At 33.5% G+C, this 15,501-nt stretch overlaps 2 protein-coding genes across 4 annotated transcripts in view; one reads left to right on the forward strand and one right to left on the reverse strand.

Annotated features, from left to right (window-relative positions):
* LOC105679131 (serine/threonine-protein kinase 32A) overlaps positions 1-15,501 on the reverse strand; it is a 72,654-nt gene that overhangs the window by 39,554 nt on the left and 17,599 nt on the right. The window lies entirely within an intron of this gene.
* Positions 2,375-8,098, forward strand: LOC105679181 (facilitated trehalose transporter Tret1). Its single transcript, XM_012379067.2, has 5 exons — positions 2,375-2,471; positions 5,518-6,047; positions 6,175-6,480; positions 6,665-6,867; positions 6,983-8,098. The coding sequence occupies exons 1-5, from the start codon at positions 2,390-2,392 to the stop codon at positions 7,275-7,277; spliced, it is 1,416 nt and encodes a 471-aa protein (XP_012234490.1). The 5' UTR covers positions 2,375-2,389; the 3' UTR covers positions 7,278-8,098.

Genomic DNA, 15,501 nt, shown 5'->3' on the forward strand with positions numbered 1-15,501 from the left:
CCCAGCTTAAAAGTTCCGATAAAACAGTTAATGAGATTAGTGTATCTTGATTTATATATTAAAAAGCATTTTATAGGTATTACGAGCGATTTAATGTACAATGAATAATGATTGTTCCTGAATGTTCTTGTAACGTTATATCAGCGATTTCCACGAATTTTACAATATTTTTTGCTTATATTTTTTCTGTATTACAATCTCTTTGTGTCTTGCATGCCTCCACGGCAACTTGTAATTGGTTTTAGATAATGTCACTATCTGCATTGCTAGTCTTTTCAACTCGTCTATTTTTCCGAGATAAGACGCGTTTCGTATAATCATTACGTAAGAAGGAAGCAATTTTCGATGCAAAAGTAATTTTTGCAGCGCGAACACGACGCGTCAACATTTTTTAGATTGAAATAGAAAAATGACAGCTAAGGGAAAAAAGAGAGCGGAGAGAAAAATCTTAATAATGGTCTAGAAAATGAAATGCGCGGGATGGCATAATAAAGTTCAGCGAGTTCGCGACTTGGCGCTTTTCAGGTACATCCAGCTGCGTTTCTCGCCAGGGGAATGCAATAATTTACGTCGATGACCTGTTTCTGTCCGGATATGCGAAGGGGAGCATGCGAAGGATGGAAAAGGTGGAGAACGTGTGTTGAACGTGAAATCCGACGCGACGGCGGGGAAAATCGAGAACTGCGCACTGCCAGCGATTGAAATCGGATTGAAGTGTCTGTCACACGACTGGAGGCAAAGCGCTCCGCTAAAAGTAAGCGACCACATTTGGAGCGGAGTTTTTATTTCTTTCTCTTTCTCTCTCTCTTTCTCCCTCTTTGCAAATCCGTCGAATATTTTTCGTGTTGAATGTTTTTCATTTTGTGAAAATTGAACGCTTTCGTTATACATGTGGCTTGACAATTTCCGATTTTGTTACATGCATTTGTTTATTAAATAGCTCATAAAACCAAATGCGCATATATTTATGTTGTAAATTTTACTCGTTGTCGAATAAAATAATTATTATTTGCCGCTTGCACATTTTCTGTTTTTAATGAGAAGATCAAACATATACATCATCTCGCATAATATTTTGATTTGCCCTATATAAATTTGTTAGCTTGTTATTCGTAAAAGCCATTTTAACGAGTAATATTTTACGTAGAGCACGTGCAAATTTTAATAATAAATAATATTTTTGTACTGTGCGTATGTCACAGTAAAAGAAACTATTACAAAAGTAACGAATTGTAAATTTCTTAGCAAAAAATCATCTCTGGCATGATTTTCAGTTGTATTTTAGTATTTTACAGATTAATGAAAATCAATAAAGTCGACAAAGAATGGTTTGAAAAAATTTTGTTGTTTGAAACAAGATCAAAACGAACGTGAAATTGGAATCGAAAGTTATTTCATTTCAAAGCACGTCTTTGCACAAGCAAAATAAACTATTGCGAAAGTAACAAACTGTAAATCTCTTGACAAGACTGCTATTCCTAATACAATTTTTATCAGCTCTGCAGATTAATGAGGATTTTGTCGCAAAGAATGCGTGAGAGAAATCTTGATTCCTAAAAAAAATACTAGATTATGTGATAAACTCTGTTATATCAACGTCAAAAATAGTTTTATCAATATAGGATCAACCAATATTTGATAGATAAATATTTTTTTTGTTATCGTATGTACATTCTCTCTCTCTCTCTCTCTCTCTCTCTCGAGAGATCTCTCTCTCTCTCTATTTTCTTAGTTTTTGTAAATAAAAATTAATTATGAGTGATTATTGTGTACTTTTCTTGTTAAAGTATTAAACATTCCACGAGAAAACTTTCTTTATATACTGGAATTTAATTCTCACATTCAGTCCTACTCTGACTTATCAGGATATTATGGAAAAAACGGAGATCGAGCGATCTAAAGAATTTCTAATTCTTCTCTATTCTATATAAAATAGGGAAATGTGCCGGAGGCGAGATATCAAAGCGATTTCACGTCGGAGATTTCCGCGGCAATATTCCGCGTGTCGATGTCGCGCGTTTTCTCCGATTTTCGACGTCGCATGGCGCTCTGTCGATCTCTATCTATCATGATTTCGACATTTTTTTTTATTTCAATCTCCCGTGCAAGATAAGCGGTAGATTAGTGATAATGGTGACTAGATAATGACGGTCGGTAATATACGACACCTTTGATAACGGACCGTCCATTCGCTTTCGTACGAGTGTTTCGCGTTGTTCGAAATGTACCTAGCATCTCTTCCTCATCGTTAGTGAACTGCGACGTCATTTGCGGCGAAAAATCGAGCAGAAAAAGACGTGTTAAGGGTGATTGCGGGACGACGATACCGTCGCTGAGTGTCAATCTTCGCATTAATATTCTGGAAAGAGTAATCTAATCGTCAGAGAAAATGGAGGGCACCGGGATGATTAGTGGCGTTTCCACGCGCCAGGAAGGCAGGAAGCTGTGGCAGTACCTCGCATCTATTTCCGGTATTTCAATACAACTACGCGCTGTACATTAGTGTTCGTCGTTGTACTTTCTTCGTGATATTTTATGAATTAGGTGTATGGTTGGTCGGAGGAAGCGTGGAATTTATCACGGGGTGGAAATTATGATAAATTTATATCGTATTCTCCTGATTATTTGTTTAAACATTACGATTAATACATCATTTAATGGTACTTTACTCGTATTTGAAATGCGATGCATGTACATTTAAATTGGTTACGCGCATCAGCTCTTTAATAAACAGTCCGTATCAAACGCAATGATCATATTTAGATTCCATTTTCATTGTTTACGTTGAACGAATTGAATTTACCTTTACGAATTGACATATTATTCGAAGAGCGTGTGACACATTACCCATATCCAGTTGCATGTAGCAAATGTAGCAAATAAAGCAAATGAATCAAATTATATAAATCATTAATAATGTTTAATATGGTTTCTGCATTTGTGCAATTTAGTTTTTAATTCGAATGTTTCTAATATAGAAGATATCCAATATTAAAATATTTGGCATTATTATTGCATTATATATTGCATTTTATATTTTTATCCACATTTTTCATTCAAAAAAATACTTTTTTTTAAACGATAACAAGTAGAAATTTAATTAATTAATAAAAAAATATGTATCATTTTTATATATTTTCGCAAAAATATGTATCTCTATTTATTGAATGCAAAAGTTTAAAGGTCGGTAATAAACGAGTAATATCAGTTTAATTATTAATTAAAGATAGCAGAAAAAATAATTATGTTAGCAAAATAGCACAATTAGAGTTTAATAAAAGAGAAATTTTTAATTGCAAAAATAATAGAAAGTTATAAAATTTCATAAATTGTTAACTTTATCTTTTAGTTACAAGATTAGTAGATTTCTTTATTTCAAACATTTGTTTTTAAAAGTCAGCTAGCTATTTTCGTCACAAAATAATCGTTTGTTCAAATATCAAATTATTACATGTACATTATACGCGTCGAACTGATGAGATAATCATTATGCTATCATTATCATGCGCTATCAATTTCATAATTAGTTAATCTGATTGAAAGAAACAAATTTTAAGTTTCATAAATGCGAATAAATTTATTGTCTAACTATAATTGATTAATATGCCATTTTTAATTAATTTTATGTAATATTCTAGAAATTGCATTACTGTGAAATAAAATTGTTGTATTATTTCTCTGTTATTTGTGAAATAATTAGATTAAAAGCAAAGATAAAAAGACCATCAAACCGCAAATGCGAAAAACAGAATATATCTTGATACAGTCTGCAAAAAAATATTACGTTATCCGCAGAATCTACTTAAAAAATTTCGTTCTCTTATCTATCAAAAGCTCGGACTCCTTAACAAAAAACAAAAAAAAAACGATAATATGGTTAAGCCTTATTTATTCCTTTTGGCAGACAGAAAATTTTATTAACAGATGTGCTTATTAATAAATAATTATTTTAATTATTGAAAATTATCTCTCTAATAAATCAATTAAATAAATAATGATATATAGTGAACGAATGTGTATTATCACAAAATTGGCACTTGGTTTTCATTTATAGCTAATTTATCTACGTAATTTATGTAATAAAACAGGAAATTAAATTCGCATTTGAAAATCACGTGAAAAAGCTTGTTCCAACGTTACTAAACGATTATGTTACGTATCATTTTTGATAATTTATCGCAAAGAGTTTTATTAATATAATTCTAATTAATTAAAATGTTAATACGGTATAATGACTAATTAGTTTGCATAATTTTATAATTAGTTTGTATTATAATTTTACACATACAAAGAGATTTTAATTCGGCTACTTAACTTTAGAGTAGTTTTAGTTTCAGTTTTAGAATGTAGCAAAGTGGATTTACACACTGACTTCGTTATGCACTCACATCTTAGATGTGTGCGCGCACGCGTGTGTCTGCTTGTTATATTAATTAAAGTCTGCACAAGTATAATCATAAAAGGCAATATTACACTGGCAGACTGTCTTCCAAGTTTCTTAACTTTCTGGCAGAATTATATGTAGCTCTGGTTCTATCTTCGTAGTCTCAGGCTTTCCATTATTACAAAATCTCACCGAATAAGCTCGTATCTCGCTCTTACGAGTTGGAACTCGGCGACGATCGTAATATTTTATTGAAACAAGTGCCGCACTTTGCACTCAGACGGGGAAATGGAGACGTCTGTCGCTTTGCGAAATACAACGGTGTAATTTATACGGGTGTACTTTCGACACACGACAAGAGACAAGTCCGGGATTTTGAAAGAACAGTGGATTTGCTGTGCCGTGCGACTGCTTTCCGCGAATCGACCTAATTCATCCCCGACGCGTCATAGTGTTTCACTGTCTATTCGCGACGGCGGCTTTTATCATTAAGACACAATTTCGATATAATAATTCGACCGCTGTTCTTATCGCGAATAATCGTTCCTAAAGATACCGCATATGGTGAATCATGGTGTTCAAAATATGAGAGACACTTATTTCACAATTATTGCATTGTACGATAACGTCCACACGTGGATGTTTGCTTTATTCTATGAAAGAAATATAGCGCCGTAAGTTGTTTTAAGGAGGGAATTTCCAATGAAATAAAAAACGACGAAAAATAGCCGGGGGCTTACGAAATTTTTTCCATGTATCTTTTATCGTGGAATAGCGAGTCGATAATACGTGTTTTATCATATCAGAAATTGACCTAGATGTCTAAGCGTCAAGAAACACGAGAGACAAATATATGTTTTCCAAGAAATAAAATGTCCAAGAAATAAATGTAATATTAAGTTTCTAAATTTCCGACTCTCCGATATTAAAGCAAATATATTAAGTTTCTTTGTCAAAGAAATAATTTTCCGTTTCGTAATTTGCATGATTCTAAGATTAAATTCCATCCAGAAGTAATTGTTCGTGTTATCTATTCGCCATTTCAAACCCAGTCAAATTTGGTTTCAAATAACCTTTTTAATAAAGCTTCTGGAGCTTTCTCTCTAATTAGTTTTATGTTCGAATCCTTTTAGCCTGCTTAATGGCCGTCGGCGTCGGCACCGCTTTGGCCTGGACGTCTCCGGTGCTGCCTCAGCTGTACGAGGTGGATTCCTGGTTGTATATTACCGAAGAGGAAGGATCCTGGGTAGGCTCGCTGTTGGCTTTGGGCGCGATGCTGGGCGCTTTGGTTTCCGGACCGATGGCCGACAAACTCGGCCGGAAGAAATCGCTCCTTTCACTGGCGGTGCCGTTCCTTTTGTCCTGGGTGATCATTATATTTTCCTCGAAGCTGTGGCTGATCTACGTCGCCCGATTTATAGTTGGCAGCGGCGTCGGCGCGGCCTGCGTCATCGTACCGACTTACATCTCCGAAATTGCGGAGATCTCGTCTCGAGGCACTCTCGGTGCTATGTTCCAGCTATTCCTCACGGTCGGAATCTTATTGGCCTTTGTGTTCGGAGCTGTGCTGAGCTACACGGTGTTCGCTATAATATGCGCCCTCGTTGAAGTCGGCTTCTTGGCTGCCTTTATTTGGATGCCGGAGTCTCCCGTTTGGCTAATTGTACGTCAGATATTTCTCTAATTAATGCTCCTCTAATTAATGCTCCTCTAATTAATGCTCCGTTGTTATAATTGTGCACTCTCGTATATTGTCAAATATAATTTACACGTATCTTGGATCCTTTTAGAACGAGAGACGGAAACCGGAGGCCACGTCGGCGCTGACGGTTTTCCGAGGAGAGTCTTACGATCCATCCGAGGAACTCGCGCAGATGCAGCGAGAAACCGAGCAGGCAGCAGCGAGGAAGTCGAGCATATTCGATCTTGTACGCACCCGAGCGTCCAGAATGGCTCTGCTCGCTTCGTTCGGCGGCATGTTCTTCCAGCAAATGTCTGGCATAAATGCGGTGATCTTTTATACGACCCCCATTTTCAAGGCATCCGGAAGCGCAATGCCTGCGGAAGTCGCCTCGATAGTCGTGGCACTCGTTCAGGTATGTTTATACTTTTTACGTATTGAGAAGCATTTTACTGAGACGAAACTGTCAGAATTAAAAAAAAAACTCCTTGAATTAATTTTAATTTGTTCCTAACTTTGTGTGAATTATGCATATAATTTCTCGTATTTTATTAATCTTCGTGGATGATAATACTGATATGAAATATTATTTCTGACAGACAGTAATGTCAGGAGTAGCAGCTCTGATCGTGGATCGTGCCGGCAGAAAGCCGCTGCTAATGTTTTCTTCAAGTGTTATGGCGATCAGTCTCGTGGCTCTTGGTTATTACTTCAATCTTAAAGCAAACGAAAGTGACGTCAGCAATCTTGGTTGGCTGCCGCTCACATCTCTAACGTTGTTTATAATTTCCTTCTCCGTTGGGTAAGTTTTGCAATATCGTTATATAAATCGTGGATATTTTTAAAATTATAAAAATCATAGCAACAATGCTTAAAACCTATAAAAAAAACTATTATAATTTTATATTTGCGCGCAGAATGGGTCCCATACCGTGGATGTTGATGGGCGAATTGTTTCCTACGGAAACCAAAGCGATCGCTTCCGGTCTCGCCGTGATGCTGAATTGGTTGCTGGTGTTTTTGGTAACGAAAACCTTCCCGGCGATGAAGGAAGGATTAGGGCCCGACGTGACGTTCTGGATTTTCGCCGCGATAATGGTAGCCGCCACTGCGTTCACGTACTTCTTCATACCGGAAACCAAGGGAAAATCCTCCCAGGAAATTCTCGAGGAACTGCAGGGTGGCTCTCGAACAAAACCCGCGAATATATGAAGCGCATTGCGACGAACGCGAACATTTTCGCACTGACGTCTGCTACAACTACTGTTTTAATAATAACAACATTGATCGGGTTGTAGATAATTCAAGACGTTGCTTCTTGTTCTGCAGCTGAGCTGCAAATAGATCTTGATGTAGAGAAGTGCGCGGCAACATGCGAACGAGCAATGAAAAACTTTTCTATTTTCCTTAGTAGTAGCGTATCATCGAATAAGTATCCAAGTTTTGCCGAGAAGAACGCTAAATCTCATAAATAACTTATCTTCTTTTTTAGTAGTTCATCCATAACCTACATGCTTCAACACATTGTTGCTCTATGTTCTTGATAGTTCTTGATAATTCCTGTTCGTGCAATCTCATTAACGTTCGCCTAACACGCGAATTTTCGATTACCGTACATTTTTCTTTCGTTAATTATTATTTAAGCATGTGTACTGTCATAAATGAGAAAAAATACTTCATGGAACCATCCTTTGTTCATATTAAATAATTCATTGATTATCGTGACAAAATTTTTCTCTAACGATCTTTTTTAGATTACGGCATAAATATTCTATTTTAGCATCGCAAATATGCGAGCATGATTAACATTTTTATCACATTAAAGTGTTGTCAGAGAAATATGTGAATTTGTTTTAACAATTTTTTATACTGTAGCTATAAATAAAATTAATATCACAAAAATAAATAATTAATAAACAGTTTTTCAATAAGACATGTAATCTTTTCTATTTATATAAAGATTATTCTACGTATAGAGCTTACATAAAATAAAAAATAGCCATTTAGCTTAATAGCTTAATAGCCATTTACTAATTCATAATAATATATTATTAAATTAAAACAATATAATAATATATTAATCACACACTAAACATAATAATGTATTGATATAATTTATTATTAAATTTTGAAAATTATTGATAGAGATGTAAATAACATTTTACATGTATATTATAAAATGTTATTAGAAAAATTAATAAATTTTGTAATATTAATTTTTGCTTTTCCATTTTTTCCCACTGCCTAAAATTTATACAATTGCTCTCCCTTATTTATAAAAATTGTATAGTTTTCTGTAGCAAAGTTTAACATTTCCTAATGCAATTAATGTAACGCAACTTTCATTAACTGAGTCATTATTTCATTGTTCTAAAGTGGCAAACGCTACCTGTACTCGAAAATGTCAGGTGCTACTTAGGTGTGTCTTACGTATTATTTTTCTTTCGCAGTAGTATCTCGCGACGATAACACAGATTATGATTGAGGCTATCGATGAGTTATTTAACGGTCACAGATTAAAGTATCGACGCAAATAATATGACGTAGATTACGACTTATTTAGATTTAATTTAGATTTATTGTCATAATTCTTATTTCTCTCGCTCGTAACATTTAACATTTAAATTCTAGAACAACGGGGTAGGAGAATTGACGCAAAACGGCAACATGTGACGTAGTCTCAAGATTAAATCGTCGCTAAAAAAATTATGCACAAATACTATAAAAAGGTCATAGGCGTTATTTCTAAAGAGATTTATAATTTTCTTTATATATTAAGATTTTTGTTATACTTTTATAATTCTTATCGCGACAGATATTCGAATAAAACTTATAATTAAAGAAGAGGCTTCGAATGTTTCTGTATATTGCGCATATCATTAGTTTTATTTTTTAGTTTTGTGCTTGTCAATCTTACGAAATATATAATCAGAAGTGTTTGTGTTTATATTGCAGTTTAAAATAGACAAGCATGTTGTCGCTAATTGTCTGTGATTTAAATGAAAAGTTATTACTGCGCATTTTCATGCGCATATATAAAATTTGTGCAGTATTCAATTGTCATCGTGACTTTACGTTAACTTACTTACGATAATACGCACACTTATAAAGTCTGGAATTTCTCCTCGTAATAAGACATACTGATAAAATAACGATTGTTGAATCGGCATATTGATTTAACTTTTTTATTGCTTCAAAGTTATCATAAAAAGTACCAAGTTATCGCCATTTTTCCGGAAATTAATCAGCGAGATTAGAAGGAAATGTGACTATCATAAATCTTTTGCAAGAGAAGTTCTAAATTTTTGAATAATTATATAATTGCAAATAAGTTTTTTATCGAATTAAATATTACATAAATGAGACGCTAAGAAGCAATTTGTACGTGTAAGACGTATTGCAATATAACTTTAAAAATCAAAAGATATCTTACTTAAGAGATATTTGATAAGAAATAGCGTGATGAAAAATGAATATAAAAAATGTATAGATAAATATATAATAAAATTTTCCATAATATATTTGAGCGACGAATTTTCTCTATCTCTTTCTCTCTCTCTCTCATGCTTTCCAATTATTTTGAAATAAACTTCATTTTAACATAGATTTGATAAATGGCAGATAAATGACAGATTTAATTCTTAAAATATTTTATATTGAAATATAATGGTGCCAAAAAATTTCACAAAATTTATATCAAAAAACTCTACTTCGTCAAAAAATAATAGAAAAGAGGGGAGTTACGAAACATTCTGGGAATTCTTATGTATATTGCACATGGCAAAAACATTTCTGCTATCGAATAAATAATAAAATATTTTATATTGAAAAGTTTAGTTCCACATACAGCCATATTTTTAATCTTTAATCGTGTAAGAGTAAACATAAATGTAAAATATAAAATATAAATATAAATATAATATAAATATAAATATAAATATAAAATTAATGTTAACACACACAGAAATGATTAAAATAAAACTTTGTTTTTAAACTTCATAAATTTAATAATAAAGAAGATTATATTGAAATATTTAATGTTAGAAAATATAAAATGCAATTTGAAACATAAACATCGACTATTTGCATTCAAAATTTAATCGTTTTTATTACGACTGAAAAAACTATTAAATTTAAATATATCGGAAATAAATGTATATTTTATTCAAAATTCTTAACTCAACGCGATTTAATTAATTTGAAACAGAAAATAATTAGAAAATAAATTAATTCTTTTAATTTATAAAAAGAACGGAGAGAGCCTGTGCTACTGTGATAAGTTGATTTCTCAATAGAATGACATAATATCGTGGTTTTTTCCCAAGTCTGAAAAACTATCAGCGGTACTCGAGAAAGTTATAAAGTAAAATCGTTTTCCTTTTACAACAATAAAGATATCGGTCACGAGAGTAATCAATGGAATTGTGTTGACGTAATATTTATCCTTCCACAGGAAAATCAAACAAAACTTTCCAATGGAAACAAGCTCGCAAGACGAAAAATTTTAAATTTCCTTGCAACTTATGCGGAATGACACTTTTGTATTTATTGTAATGCGAACAGTAACTTGTCACGCTTGTTCCGAGCCTTTGCGCGCATCCGGCAAGTATAATTTGTCGCTGTATAATTAATAAAGATATTAAGCATTAATTGATGCCGCGAAACTCAAAGTTTCGTAAGAATTACGCGGAAAGATATTTCACGCTTAAAACTTTTCCACGGAAAATAACGCGGATTACATTCCTAACTAGATAAATATTGTTGTTAGTTCATTGTTTTTTCTAAAATATTTTAAGTTTATAAACACGTTCACCGACTCAAGAATCAACAGTAGTTATTATTCATAATTATGGAATGTTGTTTTTGTAGGTATTTTTCGTTATTAATTAGAAAACATATCACGTGCGTCACGTAGTTGTCTGTTGAAAAAATTATGGAATATTGCTAAAATTTTAAAGCAATTACCAATTATAAGCATTATAAAATCTTAGATAAAAATTGAGCGATAAAGAAACTTTAAAGCAAAGCAAAAATTGTGCTATTATGATTGAGATGGGACTATATTATGTGTCAAGTTAGGAGCATATAAAGTTCGTCTTCAACATTAAATATGTTAAAATAATTAGGTAATTTTTCAAAAGCTTTCTAATCCAGACAATGTAATTTTTCTTTGAAAAAAATTGCCACGAGGCACGTTATGTTCAGTTAATCTCCACGTAAAAAAAGAAAAATATTAATCTAATCTATAAACAACATAAGAGCGGTGTTGAACTGATGATAAGTCAGCTATGTGATCTATCGCTTACAAATTTTAATGGAATGTCTTAATGACGTATGCGTCTTTGCGTATCTTGTAAATGGTTGGACGTAAGTGTACTATAAAATGAATGCACTTCATTACGTTTCATGCGTGACACTATCTACGCTGTATCCATTTTCGTCCTAGTGCTTTTATTTTTTTTACAAATATCACACATTTTTTCACGTATCATATCATCCAATGCCGTTCCGTGTAGATACATGCGAGAAGCTGCATCCCGTTCGAAGGGAAGTTATCACTCCGGATTCTCGTTATCACAGCGTGCTCAAAATAAATTTTATAAAAAGAGCTCTTCGACGTTTTTTCGAACGTCAGAAAAAAATCATTGATCTTTTACATATTCCAGATTGATAATACAGTGAAGAACCAGCGTCAGCTTGCGTCGGAAACCGCCGTAGTGTAGAGAACCTCTGCGTTCGTAGCAGAGCAAAAACAGGCGCAGCTGGCTTGGTAAGGGTAACGACTATTCTTCGCGGTGGTAATTGGATAGCTGGATTGTGCATTATTCGCAAAACCAGGAGATGGCAGCTTTAATCGTCAGGTCTGCGTCACGTCGGCCTTTTTATTCGTCGTGAGTACACCTTCGTAATCGAATCCTTGAGAGGCGATTTTTTTGGGCGAGTCCACGTGGATCCCCCATGGGGTTCAAGGATAATCCGGCTAATTAGGTAAGTACAGCAGAAGGACGTTCTTGATTGGCGAGCCAGTGTTTTCCGATCGATATATTGACTCGGCGCTGAAGACGCTGAAACGTCCGTCGATGGGGAAACGTGTGATTCGCATGATTGATGCAACTGAAGGTTTACACGTGTCCATCTTCAGCACGTACGGTACTCTTCCGTAATTAATGCTGTGTAATTGTTACCAATGTTTATATTGTCCTTTTATTGTCCTTTATTAAGATTTGTAGAATGGTTCGATAAATGCAAAATAAATACTGTTAGGACGGAGTCACGATTTTTTCATTTTAAATTAATCAGAATTAATTCTTTCGTAGCAAATTTTTTAAACGTTTTAAAATAAAACAAGAGTCTTGTAATATTTATAGAGATAATAATAAACACAAACTTGTGTGTCGTAGATTAAAAGATAACGAGACGTAATTTATATGAGACAATTAGTAAAACAAAGCTACATATTTAAAACCTCATTTACACAATTCGCTATTACAGACAATTGGAAGCAATTTCAGTTGATACTGCTGACATATGAGCAAACACAATCACGTGAAAATTACTGACGTATGTCTCATCACAGTCTTAATTATAATCTCTATAATGTCGTCTCATACGTCGGTGATTTCCTCGTGATTATGTTTGCCCAGTTGCCAGTAGTGTCAACAGAAACTCGGCGTTTCCAATCGTGGCGAATTGTTCGGGAGATCTCTTAATTTATTTGCGAATCGTCATCGCGCACATCTCGCGAACTTCATTAATTTGCGTCGTACTTATGGATATAACGCTAGCAATTATCGAATGTATAATTAATAAAAATATAAATTATTTATTGTTTTACTTTTTGGAAGCAATTGTGTCCATCATTTCGGGATTAACAAACTTGTGTCAGTAATTGCAATCACACTTTCTTAGATTATAGTTTTTACTGTAACGTATAGATAAAAAAAAGCGAGAAAATTAAAATTTATCACGGTTAATTTATCGATATTGATGCAATACGCTTTTAGAATTAACTCGGCAATACTTAATCTCGCCTAACAATTTTTTGTTTTTTTTTCCAGAGAAGGATCATAGTTCTGCTTACATTAGATAAATGAGAAATAAGAATGTCATTAATCATGTCAGCATTAATTCACATTTATACAGCTCGTAGTTTTTGCTAAAAACGTGTGTAATCGATATCTTGTCGCGTGAATTCACTTATTCCGATAATTCGGTTTCTTTCTCGCTCATATATAATTCGACGATTAATTAAGAATCGGATCGTATAAAAGTTGCTGCAGGGTGTAATTACAAATCACGTTTGGCTCGGAGTGATTAACTGCGCGCGCTCGTTAAAATACATATTGAGAATAATTTTGTCGCGAGCGTAACGAATAAATTGTTTCCTTGTTTTGCTTGACAATTACGCTTCTGGTACAATAATTACTGTCTAATCACATTTTAACCGTCACACAATTGTACACGAATGAGTGTCGTCCAGCGATAAAACTGATAAAAGACCCATTTCTTGTACACGTGATAACTCGCATCCACTTTCTGTATTTTTTAATATTGATCTGGACAAATCCAAACTCTTTTTTTTTTATTTTATCTTAGCAAGACTGAAATTTATAAAAAAAGTATATCTGTTTTACAATTTTTAATGTCTAGTTATAATTTTATTAATTGAGTAACGCATGAAAAATGTTTTCCTTGTGAGAAATTATTTTTAAAAGTATATTGAATTGGAAAGTGCGATAAATTGAAACATTAAATTTAATTAAAGATCTCCAGCAGCATATATTTACAAATATATAAAAAAGCAAAAAGATAGAGAAAAATTTCGGCCGGACGTAAATTAATTACTTGGTAAAGTAGTTAATCATACAGATAAGAAGTTAATCACAATCAAGATTATAGAAAATCATGTCATATTATCTAAGAATTCAGTAAACACTGAATAATGCCCGTGTTTGTGATTTGCAATGTTTGTTATTCTGCAGAATCCGCAATCGTCAATATTTTCTGACTAATTCACGTTTAATCGCTTTGGAGCGTGGCACTATACACATTAATCCTATTTATCGTTATCAAGGGCTACCGGAGGCGAGAGTGATATGATAAAAGCGACCGACGTGATGATATTCTGATAATCTATCGCACCTTGTTTGTTACGTAAGAAAATAATCGAAGACTTATAATACAGCTGCTACTTGCGGAAAAGTTCATTTTAACCAAGTGCGTGCGCGACGGCGGTAAGTGCGCTACTTTTTTTTTTCTTCGCATTGTCCAACATCGCGAAGAATCCGCTATCTTCTAAACTTGACGAAATAATCACGGCTATCATTATTGATAAACGTTTCAATTAAATCATCGATATGCGACGAATGATACGCGAAGTTTTTTTTCTCTCGTACGGGGAAAAGTGTGACGCAGGGAGCGATTATCTATCCCTTGAGGGTTCTACAAACGGAATTTTACGCCGACGCGATAATAATGATTCAATTCGCGTGAAACAATTCGTTCGATCGCTCTGAGAATTTTCCGATAATTTGAGTTCTTTTGTGCGTTTTTCTTGTGAAAAATCTTTCATTGGAATAAGTGTGTTAATATTTTATTGTTTAATATATTTTTGTTTGAGCATAATTAACTTTGTGAAGCACTAGACTGAGCTTCATTCCAAACATAATAATTTTGTTACAAGTGCATGCATACACTTGTTTCAACAAAATCCAAAATTCTTTATTGAATTATAAATAAATGAAGACGTGGAGAGTTAATAATTAAGTAATCTTTTAATAAAGTCATTTTTTTGAAATAAAGTTGAAGTGACGTCTAGTGATTCATAAAGTTAACAGAAAATTCTAATAAAAAATTAGGTTTGTGTCGTAGCAATAAACTTTGTACGTGTGACTTTGTACGTGTGATATATCTAAATATTTTCTCTTTAATTAATCTTGAATCGTTATAGATATTTCACCGAGTATTGCAATAAGAGATGTTTTTATTTTATTCTGGCTTGACGAAAAGATAATACCTATCTCGCGGATTATTTATTTTGCGAGTTATTTTTGCATAGAGAATTTTAAACGAAACATCTGTTGCTTTCTATCTTCATGGTTTTATATAAAAAAAATGTGTGACCTAATTACATCTCTCTCAATTAAAACATTTTTTGTCATGCATTATTCACTAAAACATTTCATCGTAAAATTGGATTTTTATTATTATTTACGTATCTCCTCGTTTAAGAATTGCGGAATTTGTATCTCTCGACGCTGCCGTCGGTTCGCGAAATCGGGACGCGTCGGCGGCACGCATGTGCGTAATGCAGTATCGGTTGTGAGTCGACATCGCGCGAGTAAATCCTGGATTTTATTGATTTTTCTTTGGACGTAAGTGGGCGGAGTTAATCGAAGAATTACCTCTTCGAATTACTTTGTCCCGCGTAATTCAA

This window comes from Linepithema humile, chromosome 2 (genome assembly GCF_040581485.1).
Source record: "Linepithema humile isolate Giens D197 chromosome 2, Lhum_UNIL_v1.0, whole genome shotgun sequence".
Taxonomy (NCBI): domain Eukaryota; kingdom Metazoa; phylum Arthropoda; class Insecta; order Hymenoptera; family Formicidae; genus Linepithema; species Linepithema humile.